General features: G+C 41.2%; 2 protein-coding genes and 1 non-coding gene across 4 annotated transcripts; 2 read left to right on the forward strand and 1 right to left on the reverse strand.

The window, feature by feature from the left end:
* The first annotated feature begins 130 nt into the window (after window positions 1-130).
* On the forward strand, window positions 131-4,595 carry LOC102721659 (transcription factor GTE9-like). Of its 2 annotated transcripts, none has more exons than XM_006657679.3 (10): window positions 131-395; window positions 1,144-1,870; window positions 1,948-1,996; window positions 2,084-2,148; window positions 2,260-2,314; window positions 2,387-2,446; window positions 2,561-2,679; window positions 2,797-2,863; window positions 3,914-4,035; window positions 4,118-4,595. In XM_006657679.3, exons 2-10 carry the CDS (start codon window positions 1,241-1,243, stop codon window positions 4,385-4,387), a joined length of 1,437 nt encoding a protein of 478 aa, XP_006657742.1. In that variant the 5' UTR covers window positions 131-395; window positions 1,144-1,240; the 3' UTR covers window positions 4,388-4,595. The 2 variants fall into 2 exon arrangements, with proteins under 2 accessions (XP_006657742.1, XP_006657743.1); XM_006657680.3 differs by lacking the exon at window positions 131-395 and adding an exon at window positions 779-815.
* A 399-nt stretch (window positions 4,596-4,994) lies between these two features.
* Window positions 4,995-5,066, forward strand: TRNAH-GUG. The gene has a single exon. It is a non-coding gene; the product is annotated as a tRNA-His (tRNA).
* A 315-nt stretch (window positions 5,067-5,381) lies between these two features.
* Window positions 5,382-13,591, reverse strand: LOC102708076 (pre-mRNA-splicing factor ATP-dependent RNA helicase DEAH7). The gene is made up of 16 exons (XM_015839755.2): window positions 13,426-13,591; window positions 13,194-13,311; window positions 12,759-12,965; window positions 12,606-12,676; window positions 12,236-12,500; window positions 11,960-12,139; window positions 11,740-11,870; window positions 10,954-11,051; window positions 10,435-10,540; window positions 9,578-9,755; window positions 8,716-8,945; window positions 8,458-8,637; window positions 7,872-8,120; window positions 7,528-7,589; window positions 7,291-7,443; window positions 5,382-7,198 (listed from the first exon to the last, which is right to left on the reverse strand). The coding sequence occupies exons 1-16, from the start codon at window positions 13,429-13,431 to the stop codon at window positions 5,602-5,604; spliced, it is 3,831 nt and encodes a 1,276-aa protein (XP_015695241.2). The 5' UTR covers window positions 13,432-13,591; the 3' UTR covers window positions 5,382-5,601.
* Between the last annotated feature and the right edge of the window lie 2,145 nt (window positions 13,592-15,736).

The raw sequence follows: 15,736 nt of genomic DNA on the forward strand, positions 1-15,736 counted from the left end.
CCGGACCGGGTCAATGGGGGCGAACCGGTTTAGCCCCGCGAGGCCGCGACTCCGACCGTCGCGTTAAAACCCTAGCCACCGCGTGCACGCACTCCTCCTTTTTTTTCCCCTCTTCCGCACCACCGCCTCTCTCTCTTCCTCTCGCCGGCGAAGAAGAGGAAGGGGGCGCGCTGCGGCGGCGGCGGCGTCGGCGTCGGCGGCGCGCGCATCTTCGATCCATCCTCGCGCCGTAGGAGGGCTACGAGTCCGAGGCCCCGAGCGAGTCTCTCTCCAACCCCGCCTCGATCTGCCTCCTCCCCCGAAGCGAGACGGGGGGATTTTGCGCCTCGCGGGGGGAGCCCCGTCCACGGCCCCCGTCGCCCCGTATACGGGCGGTGAAGCTGCCCTTACACCAGGTTGGTTGGATATCCGTTCCCCCCTTCCCTCTGTCGTGTTCCGCTAGGTGGCCTCGTGGGGCTCGGATTTGGTAGCTAGGGTTTCGAAGGGGGCGGTCGCCTGGAGCCGTGGCGGCGGGATGATTTGGGGATTTTGGAAGCGGTTTCATCGATTGGGGGTTGGGGATTGGTTCTATCTCTTCCTCTTTTCTTTTTGCTTCTTCCAGTTCGTTCCATCCGTCTCGGTCGCACAGCAGAGAGAGGAGAGGCGACGGCGGCGTTCCCCTCGCCGGCGACGAGCGGCGCCCCCCTCGCCGGTGCCGGCAGCGTCGAGCAGCGGGAGGTCGGCCGCCTGCCTCCCCTCCCCGCCTCCCTCCCTCCCGCAGCTTCCGCCTCCCTCCCTCCCTCCCGCAGCTTCCGCCTCCCGCAGCCTCCGCCCAGGTTTTTTATGTTTTGTATTGACTAGAGTTTTACTATAGACTTCAAAAGTTCAACATTTCAATTTCAAGCACGCCATTCTTGTCCTTTCTGTTGCAAGGCTTCTTAATTGTTTTGTTTTTCAAACACAAGGATGTAATCATCTTTGGTTGCATGTACGAGAGGTTTAATGTTGTTGCCAGCTTCTATGCAATTTTGTTTGATTAATAGTGCTGTAAACTATGTATAATTGAATAAGTCCTGTTCAGAAATTGTAGATAAGCAATTCACATTATTTTCATATTCTGTGCCTATTTGGGTTTACTTTCTTATATTTTGGCATGTTAAACAGCTTGCCTCTGTCTGAATGTGGTATATCTGGACCTGACAAGAAGCCAAAACTATTTGTCTTTGTCAAGACCAAAAAGCAAGTACTCAAACCAAACAAAATGACCACACAAGCTTGTAAGAAGAGAAGAGCAGTTTATATAAGCAGTGAATCAGAAGATTCTGGTACAGATTCTGAGGTTGAGGGAACTAAACTCTCCAAAAAAAATGGGGTCACAACAGTCCCTATGTGTGATCACCGGCCAACACCCAAGAATAAGGTTGAAACTATGAATACTAGCAAGTCAAGGCAGTGTGGAAATATCCTGAAGAAGCTCATGGATCATAAAGGTGGCTGGCTTTTTCATACACCAGTTGATCCAGTGCTGTATGGAATACCTGATTACTTTGATGTTATTCGCAACCCGATGGACTTGGGTACTGTTAAGAAGAAACTCACAAGCAAGCAATATTCCAACCCCGATGAGTTTGCAGCAGATGTGAGACTAACATTCTCTAATGCAATGAAGTATAATCCTCCTGGAAATGATGTCCACTCAATAGCCGATCAATTGAACAAAATATTTGATTTGGAATGGAAATTATTGGAAAGAAAATGGAAAGACAGAAATCCGGTACAACAGCAGACACCACTGAAGGGACTAAAGGCTCAATCTGTGTTACCTAAGGGTGTGGCTGCAGGCACGAATTCAGTTGTGAGCAAGACATTGACAACTGCATTATCGTCCAAAGTATGACCACATTCGTTTTGACTCATTCAATGATTTTTCTTCTTGGGACTTTGATGAAAGTACTGCTCTCTGTGCAGGTAAAGATTAAATTTTCCGTGCGAGGCCCTGAGCTGACCTCTTTCAAAGGTGTGGATATTCTAAAATCTATGCATACAATCTTTTCCCCCATAGTCAATTGTATTTGACAGCCATTGTCAATGCTTTTCAATTCAGACACGCCTTTGCAAGCTGTTGGTAGAAGAGAAGGCTCTCTTAACCACTCTCTCTCTTACACCAAGGTTTTGGGCATGAATTCCTTTATCTGTACTTGATTTATTCTTATCTGATTCTTGATATCGTCAGCTAAACAGATTTGCAATTCCCCCTCTTGTCATATCTTCTATTTTTAGGACAATGTTAAGACACCAAAGATACAATCAAGTGAGGAGAGATCTGAATCAACTGGTATGTTGACAATTTGCACATAAGTTCATCTCATACTGTCTGTTTTACTAAAGTGCTTCATTGTGATCTTAGGAAATGAATTGCGGCCCTCCAATGATGCCTCTACTTCACCTCTCGCTTCTTCCAGACAAGGTTCTTGACATGTTATCTATTTATCATCTATTTGATTCATCTGTATATTGTTGAATTACATATTATTTATATATGTTCCTTTGCTAATATTGCATCCTGTGATGCAAATTTTAGAAGAGGAATATTTGCCTGAAGAACCTTTATCACCAAGCAAGGCCCTTCGTGCAGCAATGCTCAAGAAGCGTTTTGCTGGTACAATTGTCAAGGCACAGCAGAAAGCACTTCTGGATCATGTATTATTTCTGAATGTGTATTGAAATATGTAAATTTCAATTAGGCTGTTCTCTAGTATAGGGCAAGTTCTTCTCTATGCCTATGCAGCTCTTGCTGATATGCTGTTCTAATCCTAGGGGAAGAAAATAGACCCGGCAAAATTGCAGTTTGAAAAGGAGAGGCTGGAAAAAAGACAGCAAGAAGGTAAGCATTTGCTGATCCTCCTGTAGCAAATTTTATGTACAATTTCTTTTCGTATTGAACAAGAATTTTTGATATTTTGTAATTGCGTAGAGTTCTCATCTTGACTTAAATGGGATGGTTGCTCTTTGTGAAAGAAGCTTTACCAAAACATGCAATGAAACTTTTTTTGACATCTCAGGCTCCTGAAACTTTGGGATCTAAACAATACATGTTCATGTCGAGAGACTTCAGTGGTCCAATATGAGTCAGATAAGTTTGTTAGTACCGAACAGTGTTCCACATAGATAATTTTGTTACTAGGAAGAAATTCCAGTGTGGGGCATCACCGTTGGTGATTTTTAGCTGATGCATTTGGTTTTTGAACAAGTAGATCATACTTACAACCAATATTTGTTTCTTGAAGTAAGCAAACTTAAGATTTGGGTAGCATAAAGACCAGTTGTCCCCACATAGGCGACAGGCTGACTAATTCCGTACACTGGTTAATAGCAATATTTCACCGTGGATTTCAGCCTGCCTGTTCGACTGGTTGGGTCCTGTCTAGTGACTGATGCTTGCATCACATGAAATCCTTGAAAAAGTATACTTGTTTGAGATTTAGTGTTTATGCATTTACTCTAGAAGTTAATTTCACGCTGTGAATACTCCTGGTCACAAAACCATGCTGCCTTAAAATGTGTGCATTGGAACTATATCTATTTTGGCTAAAGATATTCTGAAATATCTTATTTTGATATATCAAAACAGTTTTGTTACGAAAAGCATGTCCATGCATATTCCACATTATCACTTCTTGGATGTTCCCTCCAATTCCAAATACAAAGCCAAAAGTCTGAAGCATCTTTATTTTGGAACTGGAGGAATTATATGGTCCTGAAGCGTAATAAGTGGCATGTTTTTGCTGGAGCTAGTACCGGGGGGGATGGCACCCCTTTAAAATGGGAATGGATACGCAGAACAAAGAGTGTATTATTATGTTGCACGTCTCTGTTGTTTTGGCACACATGATTTCAGCTTGCATGGCTTTCTTTTCAATTTACCATAATGCAGAGAAAGCAAGAATTGAGGCCCAGGTGAAGGCTGCTGAAGCTGCTGCACAATTAAAGCTAGACGAAGAAATGAGGATGAAGAGGGAGCAGGAAAGACGAGCAGCACGCCTAGCACTACACATGGTATTTTACCTGCTACCATTTTCTGACCAACAAGTTTGTATGGTTAATGTTGCATGTTGATTATTCAACCTCTTCTCTGTAGATGAAGAAGACTGTTGATATTGACAACAGTGACTTCCTTAAGGACCTGGAGAACTTAAGCAAAAAATGGGAGCTGAATCCTCCTGGAAAAATTATTGTTGATTTTGTCGATGGAATCGAGCTACCACCTGGCTTAGGGAGTCCGCTGGAGAGGCTTGGCCTTTTCATGAAGAAGGATATTGAGGAAGAGGTCGAACATGAAATGGAGGATAGTGCGTCACCCTCTATGGAGATCGACGTGGAGGAAGGGGAGATCGGCTTCTGTCAATAGCATGGCTCTATCCATTGTATTTTTTTTCTTTCCACCAGACTGTGAAGCAACATGCTCGCATACTTATAAGTTGTGCGCGAGTGCTGTGTTATTTATTCTGCCACCAGAGAACCTCATAACATAAGCTGAGTAAATGGAGCGTTGGTTCATCTAGTTTATGCTGTCTAACCAGAAAATATCAGATGGACAGTGGAGTGGAGTTATCGGTTATGTGGGCTTCTCCCTGATTTTGTCGTTCTGTCAACCCCTGTATGTTGTAGGTGTTCCACGTGTTGGCCTTCTGTAAAAAGGAAAAAAAAATGTATTGTGATTTTAGACTGTTAGTAATATAAGGAGTATTATAGTTACTGATGGCGTAGATGTTTGTTATTGTTGGCAGTCATTGCCTATTGCCTCCTGCTCTCTGCTTTCTGCTCGTTGCCGTTTGTTGTGAACTTGTGATTGCCTGTCCCAGTTCAAACTATTTGCGGTGTCTACGCTAAACTGGCGGGTTTTGCTGCATCTAATACGGGTGTTTGGTCAGGGAACTGGAGGCGGTCATCACGATATCCGTAGGGGTAAATATGAAACGGATATTTAGTTATGAATATAACTCATGATAAAAAATGTGGCTGTAGTTTAGTGGTGAGAATTCCACGTTGTGGCCGTGGAGACCTGGGCTCGAATCCCAGCAGCCACAGTTGAGTCATTTTTTTTCCTTTTATTTCATTATTTTTCAGTCTCTAGTGTAACTTTTGGAATTGCTGCATCATGAGAGATTATTTCACTGCTTCACGAAAGGGATCAAATGTTATTTTCACAGTATCTAATTACCAATGTGAACCTCAGAAAACTCCGGTTGAAAATGCTGTTTTAAATGCTATTTTCACAGTATCACATTACCAATGTGAACCTCAGAAAACTCCGGTTGAAAATGCTGTTTTAACAGTAATACATTACAGCTGCTAATTGCTAAAACTTCAGAAAGAATAATAGATATCCCGGGAACCATATAGCATGATAGCTGTTGGGGTTGGTTTTAACACAGGGCAACGATCATTACAGCGTTTTAGAATCGCCAAATGGCCAAAATCAGTTAGGATGCCTCTTTTTTCACATTTATATGCGTTACACATGTATGATACAGACTACAAAAGCTCAGGAGTCAGCGTAGCTGTATTTGTACACGAGCCCTCGAATTACAGTACATTGAAAAGTTTCATCAAGCTTCTCATCTATAGACCCATTTTTTTGGGCCTCAAGTATGTCGAGCCTTTCTTCAAGCCCGGCATAGCGACTGGCTGCTGCTGCTTAGCCCTCTTCTCTCGCTCCCGCTCCTTCTCGAGACGCGCAGCCTCGGCTTGTTCTTGCCTCAGATTCTCCATCTCCTCCTCCATCGCAGTCTTGTCCTCCTTCTGCCTCTTCTTATGGTCGAGGAGCGAGGTGTCGGTTTCCTTCACAGAGAAGAACATGGGGCCCAACTCTGCCAGCCACTGTGGGTCAACTGCGGTGACGCACTGCATGTACTCTTTGGTCGTCAGGACAAGCTCGTGGTAGACAACATAGTCTGGGGTGTAACCAAGTCCGTAGAGGGCGCTGCTGGGGTGCAGGTGGCATGGCATCCCGTTCCGGCAGTTGACATACTCCCCGACACCTTTCAACCTCGCGGCATTATGGAAGTATGCTGAGCAGATGGCCTTCCTCACCACATCCCATTCCATGTGGCATGATGTCAGCGGGATCTTCAGGGTTTTCAGTATATCCAGCAGCTGTGACCGGACTTCTCGAGCCTTACGGAGACCCTTAACATGGAGGAAGTGGTCGTTACACCAGTCCCCACGGTATTGGTTTGATTTCCATTGGAGGTAGACATTCAAAAGAGTTAAGTGATCAGATTCTGGAACAAAAAATTTCTCCCTTGCTGCATCGCTCTCCTCTACTCGATCTTTTGGCCGAAAGAAGACTGAGGGCACCGAGAGCATGGACACAATGGTCAGTACTTCATCAAGGCACTCCAGCTGTTCCCCCATCAGAAGCATCTTTGCAAGAGTCGGGTCCAATGGGAACTCAACCATCTTCCAACCTATTCCTGTAAGAGCACCGACATTGTTCAAGGCACCCAACACCCAGAGCTGGTACATGGAGTTAAGGATGTTCTCCTGCGGGGGTGGGTCCATAAAATCAAAATCCAGCAAGTTTTCGACTTTGAGGGATTTCAGTAAGAGAACCACATTCCCCAGGTTGGTCCTTTGAATCTCAGGCACTGGGTTAGGCAGCATCTCGTTCTGGTAAGCTGATTCTGTAAACAGTCTGTAGCATGTGCCAGGACCAGTTCGTCCTGCACGTCCTGCACGCTGATCTGCAGCTGCTCGACTAACTGGAAAAACCTGAAGGGCATCCATACCCATCCGTGGATTGTATACCTTCATCTTTCCATACCCAGTATCAATGACATAAAAGATACCATCCACAGTGAGCGAGGTCTCAGCAATGTTAGTAGCAACAATGCATTTGCGAGTTCCCTCTTCTGCCTTCTGGAAGATTTTAGCCTGCAGGTCAGCAGGCAACTGCGAGTAGATGGGCAAGATGGAGAGCTTGGGTACACTCTTGGTGGATGATGATATCAGCTGCTCCATGCGCTCAGCAAGTGCATAGCATGTAGCCTCGATTTCCTCCTGCCCTGTCATAAATATAAGTATATCCCCAGGGCCACTGGTTATGTGGATTGTCATAGCCTGCTTCACTGCCGCTTCCACATAGTCTTCACATGGTGTTTTGCTGAACATGATATTTACAGGAAATGTCCGACCAGGAATATGGAAGACAGGCACACTGTGAATAAAAAAAAGGAGTTACAAGATTTGCTAAACCGAAATTGGATTGGAATCTTACTAGGAAAAAATGAACAGACCAAGTTATCTTACCCTCCAAAAAATTTTGAGAATTTGTCCGCATTTAGGGTTGCAGATGTGACAATTAGCTTAAAATCTCGTCGACGTGCAACAACCTTCTTCAGTATACCGAACAAAACATCAGTATTGAGTGATCTCTCATGTGCTTCATCCATGACAATAACACTAAAAATAGGAAGGAAAAGAGCTTTAGTATATGGGAAGCAGTATTTTGATACTGTATCAACAATAAGAGAGCTATCATCATACCGATATTTGTCAAGGTCAGCGTCTTTCAAGGTTTCCCGAAGCAGCACTCCATCTGTCATATACTGCCAAAAAAATCCCATCCCAAACAGAAACATAAACCATGTTAGATCTCCATTAGTAACAACAAAGCATCAACCAAGTATAATTTCCTAATGTCATGACATTATTGTGGCATGAAGTGTGTTCTACTCATTTGATGTAAAACTCATGATGCTAACAACCTAACACTGCACAAACTAGGCTACTAACCTACGCATATTCTAGTTTTAGGAACCTTCTACAACCAAGTGAAAACACAAGAAATAGATGCTCAACCGTGAATTAGAGCACAAGAAGCAGTATACCTTTATTATAGTGTTGGCACTAGTCATGTCCTCAAATCGAATAGCATATCCAACTCTATCTCCCAACTCAGTCTCCATTTCTTCACTAACTCTTTTAGCAACACTCATGGCAGCCACACGTCTAGGTTGAGTACAGCCAACAACTCCAGTGGTGGTATATCCATCCTCATGCAGATACTGAGTCAGCTGGGTAGTCTTCCCAGAGCCAGTTTCACCAACCACCACTACTACTTGATTTTCACGCACAACCTGCTCAATGACATCAAAACAACAAGATCAAGAACTTGTACCGCTGCATCCTTTTGAAAAGAACTAAAAGTATGAAAAATATTCCAAAGGAAGCTTAATTTTCAAATCAATTACAATTTTCTGAAGGGCAATAATTATTATCTTAACCTTTCACCTTAAGTGTAGCTGCACCTCATTCATCAAAACTATATGCCCAATTTCTTACATTTGTTTTTGAATAATATACGCTATAGAGAAGCAACCATACTTCAGACATACAATTTTGTAAACTAGAGGAAAACAAGATGGAAATTGTAACAAAAATACTTAAAATCAGTATACAAACTAACTTACAAACCTGCAGCAAGTCATCCCGTACAGTAAATATTGGAAGATATTGCCTTTGTTGAGCAAGAGATTTTGATTTCGCGAAGTCACTAACAGCTTCTGCTTTTACTTTCATGTGCTGTGAGAACTTCGCTTCCTCTTTAAAATCTATCTCACCTTGGTCACCAACAGTAGCAGTATCTGCATCAACCTGATTTTTCAAATAAAATATGTAAAGCATATCGGCAAAACACTATTAGGAATATATCCAGTATGACTAAAAATCTACCTGTTCAGCTGTTTTCTCAACACCCAAAATATTTCCAAGCTTAGATCCAGCAAGCTCCCAAAAGCGTTGGCGTGACTTATTCATGCTCTGTTTTTCACGAATTTCCCTGACCAAAGCAGAACCTTTGCGTGCAACAATAGCCATATCGGATGTTGGATCCTTCAGTGGCATTACAGGTTCTGCTTGCTTTGTGAATACAACTCGTCCATCGAGGAATGGGGGTTTTGTGTCTGCCAAAAATTGTAGCATCAACATTTTCAGTTCAACTATATCAATATGTGTAAATAAGTGTAGTAACAAACTTTGTGAATGAGTAAAAGAAATCAAGGGCATGCAGGACGCTAGGTAATGTTCTATTCTCTTCTAAATTCAATACTATATATAGCATGTATAACAGAGAAAACAGAGAACAGAGATAATTCCCAGTGCAGTCTAGAAGTTTCAGATTGACATAGACAGGAAGGGTGGAAATATGTGCACTGAAAATGGTAGTAACACCTATCCTACATAGGTTCACAACTCACAAGCACTATTAATTCAATCTCTGGCTGCTCGATTCTTTCTTCCAGAAAGAAATTCGAGAGTAAATGACAATAAGGATCACATGAAGCAGCCACATCTACTAGCAAGTGCATGTACAAGTAAACATATAATAAGACAAAATAGATGCAAAGACATAATCAGCTCACACAACTCTGATCTTACCTTAACAACATAAATAGTGTTTTTGTTATTCCATCAGTAACACTGAATATACACCTTTACATGAGGAACAAATAGATGCTTTCCAAAGGTTTTACATATCTTGTTATAGTGAAAACTATAACATCGATAAAGAGGCAGCGATATTCGAAGAACATACCATGAACAAGAAGTATTACTTTCCTTTCCTCCTCATCATCAAACTCTGTCTGCACCTCTGTTCCTCTGACAGCCCCAGATCTCAACAATTGTCTATCCTCCCATTGAGCATTATCAGCAGTCATCTGTGATAACTTCTTGCTCTGGGCAAGGGTCATCAGGCTGCCATCTTTACGAGTCTGCAACCAAATGGAATAGTTAGAAAACAGAACATAACACATTCTTTACAAGTTAAAGGTATGAAAAAATATTGCATCATAACTATATTTACTAAAGGTAAATGGATAACTCTTGAGCATTCAATTTATGAAGTAGGTCTTGCTGCACATGGGTTTGGCAGTCTTCAAAAATTTAAATGAATACACTTTCTTAATGATGATGCAATTTTCATAACATACAGCCATAATGATAAGGAGCTTGAACAGGATGGATTCTAAAGAAGATTGCTATTCATAGATAATAAACAAGGGAAACTGGAAAGTACATACATCTAATGTGGTGGTATGTCTGAAGTCTTGCTTCTTCTTTTTTACGAGCATCTCAAGTCTTACTTTACTTCTTATGGTACAATTTTACATGTTCGCATACAAACTATCAGATGTTTACAGTACATCACAAAATGCATGACATTTTACAAAGGCGTAGTCTTGCAAGAAGATACAAGTATCAGATCACTGCATTCAGTCCAGCGCCACAACAGCACAACCTTATCAGTTAGTACTAATTAACCAGATATTGTTTCTTAGTTCTCTGAGTTGTAGTAAGCTCTCCCTCAATTACTCAGAACACACAAGAACTTATGAAGGCCAACATAAAGTAAATGGAAGCATGGAATATGTAAGCAAGCAAGGAACTTACCAGCCGCTTTGGTAATTGTGCTTCCCTCTTTTTGTAGGAACTATCATCTTCAAGATACATTGAGTTATCACCATCAAACATGGTGTTGTGTTCTTCACAATCATACCTGGAGTATATTTGTAAAGGTTAGAAGAATGTATAATTTGAATAATTGTTGTATAATGATAAGAGAATGTCAAATCTCTATATTTCATATCTCTACACTACAACATAATGAGAAGAACTGTGAAGAGACAGTCCCTCTCAAGTAAAAGATGTCTGGAAACAGCTAAGGCATAATATCAGGATTTTGTTTCAGATGTATGAGAAACATCACTGTGCCAACTTATTTCAGATGGCATTACCATTTTTTGTTCAGAAATTCACAAGTTACAAATGAAGCCAATACATGCAACAAAACAGCAATTGAAAGGCTTTGCTGATCACTTGATTTGAAAATATAACTTTTGTATCAGAGACCTACATCATCTTCCTTTTAAATACAGAAACTAGGCAAGTTTTATGAGGAAGGAAAAGCACCATGCACGATCAGCATTATAATCCATCTCCTGCATCATTTCTTCAGTAATCTCATGATCCCCATCAGCAGCTGAGGGGCTTCTATCAGCATCCATGCCCTGAGATAACAGAATAGAGGTTATAGTCAGAATGACCATATAGTGAATAAACAAGTGATCCACAAATAACATGAAATTTAAAGTTCATTACACTAGTCCTGTCAGTAAATACCAGATAGACTCGGACTAAATCAGTCTAGGTTTGATTGAAAATACACAAAAGAATTAAATGACATCATTTCAGTTATACTTTAAGTAGTGCTATCCACACTTTTAGTCCATAGAAATAAATACCAAACATCCAATGGCAATTATCCTAAAAACAAAGATATACACAAATAGTAGAAAAAATGTTAACAAAATACATGCTTTATTACATTTCTCATTGTTTTGAACGCTGGTCTAAATGGTTGAATTAAATTATTAGTAGTGTTACCACTTCTAAATTGGCATTCCAGGAGATTCAACATTAAAAGAGTACAGTGCTAAAAAGAGGACTGATTTTGCATTAGATATGATAGTTTTTAGGAATGTATGCCCCTGGTAGGACATGGGGCTTCCAATTCTCTCCAATTTATATAGCCCATAGGACTACTATGATCTTCCTCTACTCTACTTCACCTCCTGTGTGTGTGGATTTCTTAAAAGAATCATACGGGCTTGCAACATAAGTGAGATGAATACTAATAGAAATACGTGATGTTTCCAGTATAAAGGCATGTTTTGTGAAAAGAGATTTCTGTCTTACATTTGATGCAGATGTAGACGAAAAAGTAAGCTGGTGGGACCTTCCACCAGAACGTGGATAAGAAGACCCTTTTGAGGAACCAGAAGCGCGTATTGGTGCAGGTGATGGAGATACATGATCCCACGGGGATGCTGGACATTTAAACAACAATAAAACATGATTTATTTGATTCAAAGAAGAGAAGTGCAAACAAAATTGAATCTAGCTGAACTTTCCTTACCTGCATAACGTGGCGTATTCCCGCCTAGCCAAGGAGACACTAACCGTGCATCAGGGGATGCAGCTGCAAGCAAAGGAGATGGTGATGGATGTTGTCTATGGGAATTTGAGCGATCATCGCGGTACTCCCGACGAGGTGTATCTTCCCATTCCCATCGGCCATTGTCCCAATCAGATCTTGCTAACAATTTGCAATCACAACCATAACCTTATCAGTAAATGTTAAGCCAATTAGCCTACACATGAGAAGAACTAAGATAACAAAAAAAAATGATACCTGGTGTTCTCGAGCTTCTTGAGCTATGTTCATGCCGACTTCGCTTGTTCATGTAGTCAACTGATGTAGATCTCTCGCGTTCATCATGTCTATTATGTGATTCTCTATCATCATGGTATCCCCGCCTTCCACTGCTACTATAGCCAAATGATGCAGATCTCTCCCGTTCTCCACGTTTGTCACAGGATCCTCTATCATCATAGTCACCATATCTACGAGGGGTGCTGCGTGAATGGGAGCCTTGAGAACTTCTAGATTTGTAGGTCTGTACAATGACATGAACAGAAACAGACTTGGTTAGTAAAGTGAAGACAAAATAACACATCCAAATTATTTATAAAGTTTCCAAAGTACATAAGTAATCACTAACATCTTGTCGATAGGATCCATCTCGATGGCTGGGTGAAGGACCCCTTCCATCCTCGTCAGTGATGGTAGGTTCTGAAAATAGCAAGCAAACTTTAGTTACGATGGGCAATCATGAGCACACGACCATAACATGCAAGAGTATGATATATAGGACCTTTAAAAGATGATCTCTCATCAGAGTTAGTTCCTCGATAGCGGCGAGAAACACTGCCACTGGCCAGGCTCTTCCCATCACTCTCCGCCAGTCCCGGCTTCTCGTCTTCATCGATGGAAGTAGCTGCTGCCACTACCTTCTGAGGAGGCAGCTTGAAAGCATTGTTTCCTCCTGCTTCGCGTTTCCTGTGTGCAAGGAGGTCCAAACCTGCCAAACCAAACCACAACTCAGAATCAGACTCACCCGAACTCTAGATTTTGCAGGTCGCGAGGATGTGTGGGGTTAAATTCAAACTGGGATCGGTTTATCCAGTATGTAAGCACACTAACATCCTGGAAATTGAACTGCCAGACAACCCTAGATACCCACTCAAACACAAATTCGTGGAGCGCTCACCAAATACTGCAGAAGCAAAACCAATACCAAGCACCATACCTAGGGCGGACTTCCCCGGCGGAGGCCGGTACATGACCCTATCCCGGTTCGGCAGGATCAGCCCCTGCGCCGTGTCGTCCTCCGGCCCCAGGGTAGTCATCGTCGCGTCTATTTCCCCCTGCAAGAGAGAGAAGCGCCGGCCGCCGTCTCGGCGTGAGACCAAGCTCGCCCGCAGAGGCCCCCCCACGGCAAATCCCAAACCAACGCACGCGCTTGAACCAAGCTTACTCACCTCCATGGTCGCCTGGGGAGGGGGGGGGTGCGGCCGCGGAGCTCCGGGATCCGCGGCTCGGGGTCGCGACGGGCTTCCGCCGGCGGCGGCGGCGGCGAGAGGGAGAGGGAGAGGGATTCGGATGAATCTGGAGCTGTGGGGGATTTGTCGGTAACGGCAAGGGTTCGCCTGTAAAATCTCGGACGGAGATTTCAGCTTGGATGTTGGAACCCCTCTAGTTTTGCTAGTATTACAGGCTATCGGCTCACTAGGTCGGTTGGATTTCGTCAGCTGGTTACTGCCAAAGTGAATGGCGGTAACGGTAGGTAAGCACGGTCTCTTTGATTTTTTTTTTACAAGTCTAACCTTTTTGGTTTGGTAAAATATATGTAGTTATATATATATATATATATGTCTAAATTTATTAGCGTTCATATGAATTTAGACGAGACTGAAAAATCTTATATAGTAAGAGAAGGGAGTACCTTTGTTTTATAAACGGTGAAATTAACTACTATAAAGTTAAAAATCTATTCTAAAAAGATGAGATGATGAACATCTATAAAAAAAATTTATAAAAAACACACCGATTAATCATCCAAAAAATATGCGTCCAAAAGCCGAGAAAAAATTTGTGTTGTTCATCACTAGAAGAATAAAACCAATATGCGCTAACATAATAGAATACAACATAACATGTTATGTTGTGTCGGTAGGATATTTGACTCATTGAATCTATTCCTCTGGCCCAATGATTATAACCATATAACATGACCTGTGAAGTAAAATAACATATTTTGCTAAAATATTGAGCCCTCGTATCTATGGATATTAAAGTTGTGTTATATATTTTGCTCTCTTTATTTCATAATATAAGACTTTTGGTTTTATCTATATTCATATCGATGCTGATAAAACTATATAGATTGATCAATGGAGATAAGTCTAGATAGCTAAGAAGTCTTACAATATAATATAATCAAATAAACAGATAGTAATATTTACCTTCTTTATCAACTAACCCAACTAATTAGGCTGATAGATTAGATATAACAATGAGGTTATGACTTTGCATGTTTGATAAGTAAACCAATGAAGAAAAGGAACGTAAAGGTTTACTTAAAATTTATAGATGCAATTATTTAAAAATATACATAAATAAAATGATAAAGAGGCCTATAGAAAATAGCGTAGGAGCTTGACATGATAACGGAGTGTATTGACAAAGAGTGATAATATGAACAAGATTGACAAGGCATTCAAGACTGAGTGACAAGGCATCCAAGGCCGAGTTCGGTATGGCATGGCTAAGTTAACTTATCCCTGACACGGAAAACGTAGTAATAGATTAGTACACGATTAATTAATTATTAAAAAAATACAAAATAAATTAATATAATTTTTTAAAACAACTTTCCTATAGAATTTTTTTTGCAATGTTTAGCAGTTCGGGAAGCGTGCACGTGGAAAACGAGGATGGATTAGTTAACTGGTAGGAAGGGCCGAACGCGGCCCAAGTATCCAACAATGAGAATAATGTCAAGCTTTTTTATGTTTTAGTGGCTTCAACTTCTCAAGCGGCAATGTATTGATACTTCTACTTAAATCATAGGTTTAGCACAATATTACTCGGCAATGTATTGATACTTCTACTTAAACCGTAGGTTTAGCACAATATTACTCTTCCGTATATTTGAAATGAGATATTTTCTGAAAATTCCATGAAAATTAAACGCGTATCATTCACGTAAAAACCAATACAAGATTATGATCATGTTCTTATGTTATTATGAATTATCAAGATTTCCATACACATTTTCATACTCCTAAACTTTATATTTCGTCTAAACTATATCTATATAAAATTTTCTCATCTACCCTTTCTCAAATAATACCTTTACCTTTTACGAGTTTATTTAATTATTTATACGCTCAAAGAAGAAAATTAGATAATCCAATGATAAAATCTTCGCCACTCAGAAAGTCCCGGAATTTACACTATTTGACACTTTAAGAATACTCCGTCCGTTCAATATTATAAGACTTCCTAGGTTGATCTAGATTCATCCATATATCAATGTATATATTTTTGTATATGTATCCATATTTATTAGCACATAAATAAATCTAAACAATAGTCTTTATAATATAGAATAGAGAGAATATTTTTTTAGTCCGATTAGATTAGCGGACGGAGTACCGTTCGTATGGTATAAGTTACATAGTCTATTATGGCATGGTTGAAACAAAATAGACGCGCGCCTCCGCGCCGTGCCCTGCACCTCCATGCCTTCACGCCGCCACGTACCACGCTTTCTCGCTCCGCTGCTAC

The sequence above is a fragment of the Oryza brachyantha genome, chromosome 7, assembly GCF_000231095.2.
Source record: "Oryza brachyantha chromosome 7, ObraRS2, whole genome shotgun sequence".
Taxonomy (NCBI): Eukaryota; Viridiplantae; Streptophyta; class Magnoliopsida; order Poales; family Poaceae; genus Oryza; species Oryza brachyantha.